We start from the raw sequence: 14,431 nt of genomic DNA, 5'->3' as shown, positions 1-14,431 counted from the left end.
GACAGGGCCCAGGCGGGCACCAGTGCTTCCTGTGAGACTGGAGCGCCGTAGTGCCTGCTGCCCTGGGCGTGACAGACGTCACAGAGAGGTCACTGACCATCCCCATGCCTTGAGCTGACTGAACTGAAGCCCTCGGTGCCATGAGAGGGGCTGTGGACCTTGACAGGGACGCCTGTGGCCATAGCTGCCTTCCACATCCAGGGACCATGTCCGTGTCCAGGCCAGAGGCTGGGCTGAGGCAGTGGGACTTGGAGACGAGGATGCAGAGACACTTTGCACAGCCTTGGGGACGGCAGGTAGAGACTGCCTAGGACCCTCGGGTTAGCAGGTGCAAGGCGTCAGTCCAAAATGAGGCCACAAGGAAGGCGAATGCAGTCCCTGGAAATTGCCCATGGCTTCCAGGATGGTGCCCCGCAGCCAACACCTGGCCAGCTGGGGCTGTGAGGTGTGCCCTGATGCAGCTGGGACCTGCGTCTACCTGCAGACGGGGGCTTGCTGGACATTGCCCCCCTGTCTGGGAAGGGCTTGTTCTAATCTTGGGCCAGTTTCTCAGCGGATTCCTGAGCTGTGGTCACACATGAACAGGGCTTGCAGCCTCTTCAGTCCTCACCCTGAGCTTGCCAGGCTTCAGCCCTCCCTGGCCTCTTGGTCGGCTTCCCCAGGCTGAGGACTAGGGTGGAGAGAAGGCCAGGGGTGAGTTAGGTTGGAGGCTGCAGGGTGTGAACAGCCCTCACAAGAGCCATGTGCTGGGAGATGCGTTAACACGTGTGTGAGACGGGGTGCGGTGCGGCCGAGCCGTGTGCCCTGTGGGACTGTACACGTGTGTGACGGGGTGCGGTGCGGCCGAGCCGTGTGCCCTGTGGGACTGTACACGTGTGTGACGGGGTGCGGTGCGGCCGAGCCGTGTGCCCTGTGGGACTGTACACGTGTGAGACGGGGTGCGGTGCGGCCGAGCCGTGTGCCCTGTGGGACTGTACATGTGTGTGAGACAGGATGTGGTGTAGCCGGGGCAGCTAGCATGCATCTCAGACTTCCAGAGCCTTCTTTAACCCAGGATACCCCGAAGTCCAGCCCTTGGTGTGGTTGGGAACAGGCGTGGTCAGGGAATCCTCTTCCAAATGACCAGCCTGGTGGGATCTGCCAGCCACATCCCAGCCACCTGAGCTGGCCTTGGTGGTGGGAACTGTCCTCACCGAGTGCTGAGGCTGTGGGGCCTGGTGGTTAGCTCACCTAAGGTTTGACAAAAGGGAGGGTTCTAACAGAGCTAGCGCCTCAGGAGAGAAAATCTGTTAGCTCTTAGAGTAATGCAGACTTTCCTACTCCAGCTTAATCAGAAACAAATTCCTGCAATTATAGTAGCAATAATATGTATCTGCTTGTTGGAATATTTATTCTCGGTCAGCTAACCGTTTTTCGAGCACACGCTGTGAATGCATGGGCCACTGTGTGTATTCAGGGTAGCACGGAGCGTAGGCAAGGCCCCAGGCTGTCCCATGGCATTGAGGCTGGCTGAGGATGCAATCTGAAAGCTGATTCCAGGACTTCCCGTGATGCTCTGAGAGGAGGGGCTCTGCGGGAGCCCCCGGGTGAGGCATGCCCCGCGTGGGTATGGGCATGTCCGGGGGTGAGGCCGGGGCCCACCTGCCCAGCGCCAAGTCAGCCTGGGTGCTGCATCGCTTGCTGCTTTCCGCCTGCCCCTGGGCTCAGGATGAGTCTGTCCAGGAGGCTGCAGGGCCTCGTGCATGAACCACATCTGGGCCTGGTGGGGGCTGGGTGGTGCCCTGGGTGGACTCAGCCCTGTCTCTGCCTTTTCCCCAGGAAAACTCAGCACAGCTCCCTGGACCAGAGTTCCCCGCCCCAGAGTGGGGCATCTGCCTCCTACAACCACCCGGTCCTGGGCCTGTATGACACCAAAGACGACTTCCCTCTGCGGAAGACAGGTCAGTGCCCGCCCCTCGCTCACAGGTCCCCAGCTGCGCTGACCGCAGCCACACCCCAAGTGCCAGGGCTGAGTAGGCAGCCATGTGGAAAGGTGTGGAGAAATTGGTCCTTACTCATGTACGGTCCTCCCGACAGTACCCCGTGACTCTTCCCCCATGCCCCGTGGGTCCTTGGAGAGGGCAGAGCTGGCCCTAGGACTATGGACAGACCAGCAGCCATGAGGCCAATTGGCCAATGTGTGCTTCATTTTGCTCTTCTGTTTGCACCCTGAGGCAGCCTCCTACAGTGGGATGTGGGCCGACAGGGACAGTCTGTAGCAACCCCCTGGGGATGTGGCATGGGGGCTGTGAGCTGGCACTTTTGTCCTGCTGCTGGCCCTCAGAGCTGCCAGTCTGGCCGCCCCATCCTGTGTACCCCCCGTCCCGCCCAGCTCCTCCCATTGCTGTGCGATGGACCCCTGTGCGAGCCTTCAGGGAGCCAGGTACAAGGCACCCGTGCTACGGCCTCACTTCCCAGAGGTGCAGAGAAAGAGCACCCCATACACGCAGCAGTCCCCAAGGCCTCAGACACAGTCCTTCTGCTGCCAGGGGTTTCCCCTGCAAGTCAGCAGTGTGGCAAGCCCCCTGCAGGGTGTCACCCTCAGTGCCGGATGCTGGGTGGCTCATGCGTAGACTTCTGTCAGGGCTGGCATGCAAGCACTTCCCCAAGTGGGCTTCCAGCAGTCAGTGTACTTGGTTGTTTTGGGGGCCACACACCCCAACATAATGGGAAGGGGTGGACGCTGCCTGGCTGACTACAGCACGCCTCAAGCCTCAGATTGCCTTGTGGCAAGCCGTGGCCTCCCCTCCATCTGGGTTGCTGAGGTGGCCCTGCACTGTCCATTTGGGGGAGATACAGAGACCTTCGAGGCTCGGTCGGGTCACCGAGAGGACATCCTTGTGGGCCTGGCCCCTCCTGAGAGGGAGGAGCTGTCTGTTCAGCGCGGGGGAGGACTCGGCTCTGCGTGGAGCTCTCATGTTGCTGGCCCCGATACCTCCTGTGGCCAGTTGCTGGCAGCCTGGGCTCCCAGTCCCCTGCGAGGCAGCACTGCCACCTCTTTGCTTGGCTCAGAACCAGACAGACCCTTCTAGATCTGGACTCCATCAGACCCCAGGGCCTGGTTCTGACCCCGCTCTGATTTCCTGTTGGGGCTGTACCTGTCATCTGGGGTCTCCTTCCCCCAGCACCTGGCCTGAGGTCACAGGGTCGGGCTGTGGGTTCTGGTCATGGGACCCGCACCCCACGTGGACATGCCCCCCCGAGTCCCAGCAGTGTGGCATCCTCCCAGTGCATCCTGGGAGGCAGCAGATCCTGGCCCAGGTGCTCGGGCCCCTTCCAGGTGTGTGGGAGACGTGGATGGAGTCCGGGCCTTCTGAGTGCGCCTGGCCCAGCCCTGGCCCTCGAGTCGCAGGATCCAGGCAGTGAGCCAGCCCACAGAAGCACTCTCCCTCACTCCGTCTCTCTAGTAGATGACAGTAGGTCAGTTCCACGGAATGAGGGTGCCCCGTGTGACATGAACAGCGAGGCACCCAGAGCCACACGGATCTTTGTCGCTTAGAATGCAAGTTGATGGTACCTGGGATTCCTCTCGCCATTACTCTCCCTCTTGAGCTCCAAGAAGTACTCTCTTTTTAAAGACTAATTTATATGAGGGCCCAGCGCACTAGCCTAGTGGATCCCATATGGGCACTGGTTCATATCCCATCCAGCTCCCTGCTGTGGCCTGGGAAAGCAGTGGAGGACGGCCAGCTTTGGGACGCTGTGCCCACATGGGGGACCCGGGAGAAGCTCCTGGCTTCAAGTCGGCTCAGTTCCAGCCGTTGTAGCTACTTGGCACGTGAACCAGTGGATGAAAGATCTTCCTCTGCGTATCTCCTTTCTATATATCTGTCTTTCCAATAAAACATAAAATAAATCTTTTAAAAAATGGATTGATTTATGTGAAAGGCAGTGTTGTACAGAGAGATACCTTCCATCCATTGGTTCATTCCAGAGATGGCTGCAGCGGCAGGGCTGGACCTGGCCAGCTGGGAGCCTGAGCTTCATCCTGGCAACCCACAGGGAGGCCATCAGGCGGGGGCCGGGGCAGAAGTGGAGCAGCCGGGACCCAGGTGACAGCCAGGCCAGGTGCCTGCTGCTGCGTATGAGCTGGTAAAGGCTGCTGGGTGGTCCTGGGCTCCCCAAGATTTGGGCAACAGCAGCCCTTCAGGCCTCTTCCCTTAGGAGAAGTAGCCTGGCTCTGCCCTTCTCACTGTGCTTTCTGACACCCAAGTTCACAGCTACCTGCAAGAACCACTGTCAGTCACTGGGGACTGTCCCCCACTCACATGGCTGTCCTGCAGACGGCCTGCACGGTCCTCCACTGTGTGCCAACTGGAAGCACAGGTGAAAACGGCATGGGGCCAAGACCCCCATGTGGAGCCTATGCCAACAGGACGGTGCTGCCGGCTTCCTCGGGCGCCCTCAGAGCCTGCCACGGAAGTCAGAGCAGACAGAGTCATACGCCAACTCCACTCGTCTTCCTTAGTCACTGTGGGGGCCAAGAGCGCATCTAGCAGCATGCCCCAGTCTGCCCACGAGCGCCCCAGGCAGGAGCTCTTGGTGCCCTGTGGGGAGCACGCACTTTGGAACCCTTGCGTGTGGCAGTTCTTTGTGCTGGCACCCAGGGCTGGCCGAGACTGCTGGGCAAGAGCAGGCCTCTCCCACAGGGAGCTCTGGTCGTTGAGCCCCGTCCTATGTCCCTGGAGCTCTGGCACTGATGGCCCCAGCAAGCAAGGCCCCGTGCCCCCGCATCTGTGCCCCAGGTTAGCAGAGCCCAGGCCCTGCCCCCAGGCAGGGTAGCCCAGCTGGGGCCCCCTGCTGGGGTCACAGGGTTAGATGCAGAGCTTCTGCCCTCTGTCCTGGCCCCACAGGGTGACCAGAGGTGACCACCAGCTCCCAGCTTGGCATTGTCCTGCACGTTTGCTGTGTTCTGAGCTGTCTGTTGCACACTCGCTGGGCCCCATGTGGGCTCTGATCCTGTCATCAGCCTAGCACTGGGCTCCAGGATGTGCAGGGTGGGGCTGCGTGCCCCTGAAACCCCACACACCCTTTGCAGAGGCTGCTGGAAGCCCTGGCAGATGGTTTCTGCCTTGTCAGTCATGGGCCCTCAATGACATGGCTGTGATGAGCATATGGTGGGCAGGGCTGGTGTTGTGGCTGTTGTAACCCAGCATGTACCATTTGTGATCTGGTATCACAGGCCTCAATGTTGCTTCAAGACCTGGCTGCCCCGCCTCCAACCCTGCTCCTGCCAGGCCTCTCCGGGGCAGGGGCAGTAAGGGCTAGCAGGCCCTGCCCAAGTACTTCAGCTCCTGCTCACCTGGGAGGCCCGGGTGGCGCTTCTTCGCTCCTGGCTTCGGCCTGGCCCAGACCTGTGAATGGAAGATTTCTCTCTATCTCTATCTCTCTGCCTTTCAAAAAAAAAAATAGATGTTTTGGCAGCGTGAGGTTCAGGAGCGCAGTACTGTCCCTTCTCCGCACTGTGGTAAGGCACCGGTTCAGTCTTTAGGAGAGCATCGTGAGAGATGTCCCCGCTGTGTGGCTGCACCCCTCCCCATTCCCCGTCATGCCCGGAAGATGCGATGGGTGGGCATGAGCCCTGCCTGTGCAGGCACCTCCCACACATGGGGACCCCGTGCCTGCAGAACGCATGCCTGTTTGTCAGCAGCGTGTGCCCGCAGTGCTGGCCCGTTCCCCGGGAGCCAGGCTGCCTCCCTGTTGACCACGCCTCCTCTCCGCAGCTTCTGAACCCAACCTGAAACTGCGATCCCGGCTGAAACAGAAAGTGGCCGAGAGGCGGAGCAGCCCGCTGCTGCGCAGGAAGGACGGGCCTGTGGTCACTGCCCTGAAAAAGCGTCCGCTGGATGTTACAGGTAGAGCGGGCAGCATGGCTGCCGTACCGTGCTAGGGCCCTCCCTAGCGCCTCCAAAGACTGTGTCTACCTGGTCTGCTTGGCCACACTGTGACGTGCCAGGCCTGGGCTCCTCAGGCCAGTTGCACAGAACTGCCGGCCCGGGACTGTGGCTGGTGTGTGGTGCGGGTGGAACGGTCAGCTGGGGTTGGGAGCCGAGGTCTCTGAGGGTGGGTCTCGCCCAGCCCTGCCCACTCTGCCCCTGGAAGGTTCTGGAGTTTTCTCCAGCCGGTGCTGCATGGGCTGAGTGGAGAGTGAGCATGCATGTGTGTGGTGGTCTCCGCTGTCACCGTGCCCGCTGTTGCTGCTGCAGCGCCACCTGGTGCCACACACCTGGCGTCTTCAGAGCACAAAGCTCAGTCTCGCTCCCACTGGAGTCTTGTAGCCACCTGGGGTCTTCTCAGATGAGGCTCTTGCTATCAGCAGCCCTTAAACCAAATGTGCAAAGCTCCAGGAAGCCTTACGTTAGCATAAGCGCTGCAGGGACTTCAGCCAGGCAGCCATGGTGGCAATGAGCACCCGCCCGCCAAGTGCAGCTTCCCCCTGCACCGGGGCTGAGTCCCTTGGACTATGGAAGGCTCATTCTTTGCCAACAGCGTGGAGAAGGCACTGCTGGCTACCTGCTGGTATCTGCCTTCCTCCCGTAATGGCGAGCGCGAGTGTGCACATTGCTCTACACGGAGACATCTCCAGCGAGCGCAGTCCCACCGTCTGCTGCTGTGTGTGCACGTGTTGTTGGAGCGGGAGTGGTCACCGAGGGCTTCTCTGCCCGGTGGCTCAGATCCCCCGCTCAGCACTGCTCACTGAGCACGCCTGACTCTAACAGCGTGAACGCACATAGGCCATGGGAAGCCCGGGCAGGGTGCCAGCCTTACTGCTGCTTCCTGCCAGGTTGATGTAGTCCCCAGCAGCAGGCAAGATCCCAGAGGGCCAGCCCAGGTCCCGCAGCAGGAGCCTGGAAGGCAGCCGTGTCCCGCAGGCTGGGCTCAGGCTGCCTCTTCTCGTCCCGCAGACTCTGCCTGCAGCAGCGCCCCAGGCTCTGGGCCCAGCTCACCCAACAACAGCTCCGGGAATGTCAGCGCCGAGAACGGCGTCATGCCGGCCACACCCAGTGTCCCCACTGAGGTCAGTGAGCTCTCATGCCTGTGCCTGTCCCTGCCAGAGCCGCAGCTGAGTACCTGCCTGGCTGTGCCACCAAGGTGGGGGTGCTCACCTTGCCCGAGTGACAGACCCCTCCCAGAGCGTGTTTCCATGGAGGGCACACAGGAACTGCTGCTGCAGCTTGGTGAGCATGTCTGCTTTGGGGAGGCCCAGCAGGAGCAGGGGTCCCCAGCTGACTCTCTCTGCTGCCCTTGGCTGAACCCGCGGTCCCTGGGCCAGAGAAGTTTGCTCCCCACCCCCGGCCCGCCTCCAGTCCCGCAAGCTGAGGCCCTGGCCCAGAGCTGCTCCCCTTAAGCTCTGGAGCTGCCTCCCAGCACAGGCTTGTCCATTCGGAGGCCCCAGTGCCTGCCCCGGGCAGCTGGCGATCCCTCTGGGCTCCTAAGGACCTGTGTGAGGCACTGCCCATGTGTGCTTTCTTGCACAGTGCGGAAATACAGGGGGCAGTCTTAGGCATAGGGAAGTGCAAGCCTGCTGTCCTTGGCATGTCTGCTGACATGTGGCAGCCCTGCTTGCCTGGCACCCTCGGTCCGTTCTCCCTGGGGAACAACAGAGCAGCCTCTGGTCTTGGACAGCACCTGTCACTGCTATCTTGAGCTGAACAAGGGAGTGTATGTGGGACCAGGAGACAGGCAGGGCCTGCTGAGAGTACACAGCCGTGTGTGTCAGGGTGTAAGGGTGCAAAGGGGCATGTGGGGAAGAAAGCCAGGCTGCCCATGATGCCAGCATCCCATGTGGGTTTTAGTTCCCATCCAGCTTTCTGCTAATGGTCTAGGAAAGCAGCTGAAAATGAACCAGACCCTTGGGACCCTGCACCCGTGTGGGAGACCCGGAAGACGCTCCTGGCTCCTGGCTCCTGGTGGGCCCAGCCCTGGCTGTTGAGGCCTTTGGGGTGTGAGGCAGCAGATGGAAGACCCTTCTCGGTCCCTCTTCTCTCTGACTTGATTAGAGGAGGAAGCAAGCCGGCTGCACTGGCTGTGCAGATGTGGGGAGCCACTGTCCACTTCAGCACACACTCCCCTGGCCTGTAGAAGGTGCTGCCAGCTGCCCTTCCTTTGGCCCTACGCTCTGGCTGCTGCGGCCTCGCTCTGAGCCTGCGGTGCCCGACTGCCTGCGTCCTCATTCACATCGTACCTGGGCAGCTGCCCTCCAGGCCTTCTGTCAGCAGTGCCAGCCACTCTGTGTCACACTCCAGCTGTTTGTTTGTAAGAGTAAAGGCCAGGTCACGTTGAAGTCGTCTGCCACTCCAGCGCAGTGTGGTAGTATGACAGGTGGCACAGCGTGCTTGGCTGTAGTGTGCCCCCTGCGGCCTCGGCTGTTCTGCCAGCACGCTCTGGCCAGCCCCTCGGTCCTGTACGTCGCCTGGCGGGCCACGTCGTCACCTTTTACAGGCTCAGTTTTCTGTTTCCTGACTTTGATGCCATGTTTGGGAAGAGCTTCCTGTGTCCACCACAAGCACACCATACACCCGCTGTGCCCTCTGCCCTTACGGGAGACAGGGAGAGGTTGGGCCAGAGGCCTGAGGCCGCAGGTCGGGCGGGGGTCACGGCCTGCCTGGTCTGCTGCTGGCTTGGTCTGGGCAGAGTGATGTCACTACCCTGTGCCTTAGGGTGTGCGTGACCTTGGTCCCATTGCGTCTCCAGGCCAGCTTGGCACACAGGCTGGTGACGCGGGACGGCTCGCTGGCTCCGCTCCCTCTCTACACGTCACCGTCCCTGCCCAACATCACCTTAGGACTTCCTGCCACTGGTCCTGCTGCTGTAAGTACTCCCTGGGGCCCTGCAGCGGGGTGGCCTGGCCCCTGGAGCTCAGCAGCAGCTTCCGGCTGTGCTCCCCAGGGTGCCACCCCACAGGACGCCGACAGGCTGGCGCTCCCGGCCCTCCAGCAGCGGATCTCGCTCTTCCCCGGCTCCCACCTGGCCCCCTACCTGAGCACCTCGCCCTTGGAGCGCGACGGGGCGGCCCACAGCCCACTGCTGCAGCACATGGTGCTGCTGGAGCAACCGCCTGTCGCAGGTGAGTGCCGTGGGGCCCACGAGGGGGAGGCAGAGAGCCCTGCCCTGTGCCCATGGGGCTGCCAAGGCCTCAGCCCGGGCACAAAGCCTCAGGGAAGCCCATCTCCCCTTGGTTGCCGAGATGGGGCTGCCGGCAGGGCAGTGGCCATGACAGGCACCCTCTTCTCCCCTGGGTGTCATCTAGGTCCCGGGTACTCAGAGCTCAGACTGCCCTGCCTCCCAGGAGCGGGGGAGGGGGCAGCCCCATGTGTGAGCAGCAGTTCCCACATCAAGAGCTTACCTCCCCCCAAGGGCCACGAGAAACACCAGGAAACAAACAGCTCCCAGGCACTTGAAGGCCACCTGTCTGGCCACGCGGCTGCCCTGCCAGGGACATCCCTGAAGCCACCCCACAGTGCCTGTGACCCACCCTGGGCGAGGCGCCACAGAGCTCAGACAGCTGGGCTCATGAGCCTTCAGCCTGTTGAAGACATCTGAGCATGGTGCCACTGCCCCCTGTGGTCGGGGGTCAGGGGTCAGACCTGTCAGGTTCCCAAGGGCAGGCTCCATCAGAATGCACCAGAGAAGATGGCAGGCTCCTCCCCCAACAACCTGCAAAAACAAAAGCAGAGCCCAGGAGATCTGTGCAGGCGGGAAAACGGGGTGCCTGAGAGCAGGATGCAGGCACAGCTGGAACCGGAGGGCCTGCCCTCGGAGCAGGTTCCTTTCCGTAGGGCATGGCGGGCACCCAGCCTCGTCCCCAAGGGCCACAGAAGGGCCTGGCTGGGCTGCAGCACCTGGCCTAGGGCCTCAGTGTGACCAGGTCACCTGTCTCCTGTGTTGACTCAGTGCAGGGAGAGGCACTTGCTGTGACCTGAGCCCAAGGACAGTGTGTTCTTCGTCATTTTGCTTCAGGAGGACCCATACTGGAAGCCAGCAGGGTAGGGCAGCTCTGGGCACAGCCTCTCCCTGCTCAGCAGGACGCCCAGAGCGATGCTGACCCTTCTGGGCCTTGCTTGGCTGAGGCCACGTCCCGAGGCCACCTTGTGAAAGGCATGCTTGCCAGCTGAGCCAGCGACCTGGATGTGCGGCTGTTGCTGCATTGCCCCCAGCCTCGTCTGCTTCCCGTGGGGCCCAGGCAGGGCCCAGGCAGGGCCAAGGCAGGGCCAAGGCAGGGCCTCGGGGCTTCAGCAGCCATGCGGCCCCAGACTGCAGGAGAATTCACAAGGGCAAGGGAGTGGGCACCAGGGCTGGCAGACACCTGCCCCGTCACCATCAATTTACTCAACAGCCTTCTCTTCCTCTCCTCACTCTGCTGCCTTTTCCTCCGTATTATCTTCAGGCCTGGGAGCACCGCCCCTCCACGCACAGTCCCTGGTTGGTGCAGACCGGCTGTCCCCCTCCATCCACAAGCTGCGGCAGCACCACCGCCCGCTGGGGCGCACGCAGTCGGCGCCGCTGCCGCAGAACGCGCAGGCGCTGCAGCACTTGGTCATTCAGCAGCAGCACCAGCAGTTCCTGGAGAAGCACAAGCAGCAGTTCCAGCTGCACCTGGGCCAGGTGGGCGGGGCGGAGGGGCGGGGCGGTGGGGCGGGGCGGAGGGCCGGAGAGGGGCGGGGCGGTGGGGCCGAGGGCGGGGAGGGCGGGGCGGTGGGCGGGGCGAGGGGGCGGTGGGCGGGGCGAGGGGGCGGTGGGGAGGGGCGGAGGGCCGGAGAGGGGCGGGGCGGGGGCGGGGAAGGGCGGGAGGGAGGGCCGGAGAGGGGCGGGGCGGGGCGGGGCGGAGGGGCCTGCATGGCGGTGTCCTGTGCTCCGCTTGTCCGAGCTAGCAGGAAGTGAGGCCCTCAGACAATGGCCCGCCCCCCCTCCCCCCTCCTCTCCCCCCTCCCCTTCCCCCCCCCACAAGATCAAAGCCGGCCCTGGCCGTTGCCGTCCCTCCATCTCCTGCTTCCTGGGGTCGGGCGCCAGGCCTCGCCTGCCCTGCTGTGTGCCCTCCCCAAGAGCACTCTCAGGCTCTGCCATGGAATACTGCCCCCGGACACTTAGAGCTGTTGAGGGTAGAGCCTTCCCGGGCCCTCACAGGGCCCTGGGCACCAGCAGGTGGCAGGCAGGTTCTGGGCCGCTTCTCGCGGGGGCAGCAACCCCAGCAACCTCTTCCGTCCTCCCTTTCCTGGTTTGAGGCCAGCTGTGTCACTGGTTCTACAGGCATGGGTCTGTATGTGTGTGCCCACATCTGCAGGTGCAGCAGTGTGTTAGCATGTGTGCATGTATGTAGGCATGGCTGTGCCCACGTGTGTGACAGTGTGTCCTGGGCCCATGTGTGTGATGGTGTGTCCTGGGCCTGTGTGTCCTGGGCCCATGTATGTGACTGTATGTCCTGTGCCCATGTGTGTGATGATGTGTGTGATGGCATGTCCTGTGCCCGCGTGTGTGACGGTCTGTCGTGTGCCCATGTGTGTGTGAGACAGCATGTCCTGTGCCCGTGTGTGTGACAGTGTGTCCTGTGCCTGTGTGTGTGAGACGGTGTGTCCTGTGTCCTGTGCCTATGTGTGTGAGACGGTGTGTCCTGTGCCCACGCCCTGTGCCCACGTGTGTGACGATGTGTCCTGTGCCCGTGTATGTGTGCTGCATGTCCTGTGCCTGTGTGTGATGGCGTGTCCTGTGCCCATGTGTGTGTTTGTGTGTGTACAGATGTATCAGTGTGTCCCTATGCACCCTGTGTGCCCCGCCAGTCTCTGCCCCCTGACCGTTGCCCTGACCCACACTCAGTGTGTCCTCTTACTCAACCTGCCCAGCTCCTGGAAATGAACCTCCTAGGCTGAGTTGACCTGGCCCCTTCCCTGCCCTGGGGTAGTGGCCACTCCCTGGCCCTGTCCAGGACTCTCTGTGTCACCTCCTGCCCTGTGAGATATGCCAGGCCATTGCCCAGCTGCCAGCATGCTGAAGCCTGTTTCCTGGGCCACACCCATGCTGCGGTCCTTGCGGTTCGTGGGGCCACTGTGCTGGCGGCCAGGATCCCCACCTGCCCTCTGAGCCTCCTTTCTGGGAGCTTGCTTTGGGTTCCCCTTTCAGAAGTCCACTCTCATGCCCCTTCCCGAAGCTCTCCGTGGCCCTCTGCCAGCCTCCCTGTCCCCACATCTGGATCCTGGCCGATGCACCAGGCCCGGGGCAGTGAGGGGGATGCTGAGGTCTGGCCAGATAGTCTTGAAGGCCTGCCCACCGCCCTTTGCTGGCATAGACAATGAGCGCAGTCCCCCGAGGGTTCTGAAGGTCCCCAACCCATCCTGCTGAAGGTCAGGGCTAAGGAAGACAGAATGGGCGAGAGACCGTTGCAGATCCCCAAGATCAAGTGAGACAGATACGGAGAAGCACACCTAGAAAGATAAACTGGGAAAGCTGTAAGGCCAGCCAAGTTGAGGTATGGCTGGCTGGATATCAAACCTGTGCGTGGCCATGAACGGCCGCCACGAGCAGACCCTGGATGCACAAGGGAGAGGGAGCCTTGAGCAGGCGGAGGGCAGGAGGACAGGAATAGCCAGAGGGAGGTGCCTGCCCTCCATAGTGCCGACGGGCCCGGGAGGACACAGGTGTCTCTGGGACGTGTGGGCACCAATGTCTCCCGTGGGTGGTGGCATTTGTCTTGGCTGCAGCTCTGAGGGCAGCAGCAAGGTGACCCTTGCAGCCTCTCGCTAGGTCCCTGCCTGGCACACAGGAGGCTTCCTAATACCCCTGCCCTGGGCAGTACCTCTTCAGCACCGCGGACAGCACCCGGCGCCTGGGATGGGTGGAGGAGTGACACCTGCTGGCCTGGGCCTGTTTCCGAGGCCTGGAGGGGTGATGAGCCAGTCACACTATTCCACTTGTGGCCTGACAGATTATCCCCAAACCGAGCGAGCCAGCGCGGCAGCCTGAGAGCCATCCCGAGGAGACGGAGGAGGAGCTCCGCGAGCACCAGGCCCTGCTGGAGCAGCCCTACCTGGACCGGCTCTCCGGGCCGAAGGAGGCGCAGGCCTTGGCCGGCGTGCACGTGAAGCAGGAGCCCATTGAGAGCGACGAGGAGGAGGTGGAGCCTGGCCAGCGGCAGCCCACGGAGCAGGAGCTGCTCTTCAGACAGGTGGGCGTCGTGGGAGGGCACCCCTGCTGCGCCGTCGGGCCTCTGTTTTCCTGGCTTCTGTTCTGACTCAGCTGTGCCTGTATGTGCCTGTGTATGTGTGTACATGTGTAAGGGTGTGTATGTGTGTACATCTGGGTGGTCTCTGTGTCTGTGTACATGTCTGTGTATGTGTGTGTCTGTATGTGTGCGTCCACATGTCTATGCATGCACTCACTTTGCACACCCCACAGGCTCACACGTTGGGTTCCCAGATGCAATTCCCTGTACTGCCCGAGTGTGGGACGAGTCTGGGTTATCTGTTGATCAGACAGGCAGGCAGGGCCTGGGCAGAATCAGGCGCCTTTGGCGTGAGGCCCATGCAGATACCGAGACTGAGCCAAGCTCACAGACGCGGGTTAACTACAGGCAGAAACAAGACCCCCAAGTCAAAAAGAACTGTGGGACATCAGCCGCTCGTGGGAGTCCTGGTGGCAGGACTGAGTGCCCAGGGACCGCTGGCATGGGGCCGTGGGAACAGATGGGACACTGTCCTGCACACCCATACTGCTTCTACCTGACGTGGAAGCCACGCCCTGCCTGGAGGGTGGAGTGGTCCACAGGACAGTGGCCTGGGCCATAGCTGGCTTCAAGCCACACGTGAGGTGGATGAGCAGAGCTCGGGGTGTCCTGCGGAGCTGTGAGGGCAGCTCTTAGCTCAAGTGTTGGAGACCTCGTGCCCCAGAGTGCCTGCGACACCTGGCAGCGCCTCAGACTTCTCTGGGTTCCCCCATCAGGAGCAGCCTCTTTGCTTTTAGAGGGGAACTCGTCTCTGGTGTGGGCCCGTTGTATTGGCACCCAAAGCGTTGCACACAGAGTCCAGTGGAACTGGTGTGCCATGCAGGCAGCCTGTGGTTGCTGGCCATGCTGCCAGCTCACGAGTTGGTGCAGGACACTGGGAGGGCCCTCAAGGTTGGTGCGGAAGGCAGATCTTCTGGAACTGAAGTGCAACGTGCTGGCCATGTGCAGTGGGAAATGGCTCTCGAAGGATCACCATCTGGAGCCGCTGTCCTGTGGCTTTCACTCGGGAGGAAGAGCTGGTCCATTCCATGCAGCCCACGGCACAAGCCAGGGAGCCTGCAGGGGGCTTGTCCCCTGGCCCCTCCGGCCCAAAGCCCTGGGACAGTACCCACTTTCCTTCTGGGGCTGGGGTGACCCATCAGTTCAGCAAGAGAGGTGGGATGCTCACCAGCTGGGCCG

At 62.2% G+C, this 14,431-nt stretch overlaps 1 protein-coding gene across 7 annotated transcripts in view; it reads left to right on the top strand.

Annotated features, from left to right (window-relative positions):
• Window positions 1-14,431, top strand: part of HDAC4 (histone deacetylase 4) — a 162,025-nt gene that overhangs the window by 118,513 nt on the left and 29,081 nt on the right. For all 7 annotated transcript variants that reach the window (XM_058665205.1, XM_058665203.1, XM_058665201.1 and 4 more), the window contains 6 exons: window positions 1,819-1,940; window positions 5,763-5,894; window positions 6,945-7,057; window positions 8,734-9,106; window positions 10,427-10,644; window positions 12,956-13,195. In XM_058665205.1, the coding sequence (XP_058521188.1) occupies window positions 1,819-1,940; window positions 5,763-5,894; window positions 6,945-7,057; window positions 8,734-9,106; window positions 10,427-10,644; window positions 12,956-13,195 (1,198 nt within the window). The remainder of the gene's footprint in view (window positions 1-1,818; window positions 1,941-5,762; window positions 5,895-6,944; window positions 7,058-8,733; window positions 9,107-10,426; window positions 10,645-12,955; window positions 13,196-14,431) is intronic.

This window comes from Ochotona princeps, chromosome 5 (assembly GCF_030435755.1).
Source record: "Ochotona princeps isolate mOchPri1 chromosome 5, mOchPri1.hap1, whole genome shotgun sequence".
Classification (NCBI taxonomy): Eukaryota; Metazoa; Chordata; class Mammalia; order Lagomorpha; family Ochotonidae; genus Ochotona; species Ochotona princeps.
Note: the sequence above shows the minus strand (reverse complement) of the source record. Positions and strands in the feature narration are given on the sequence as shown.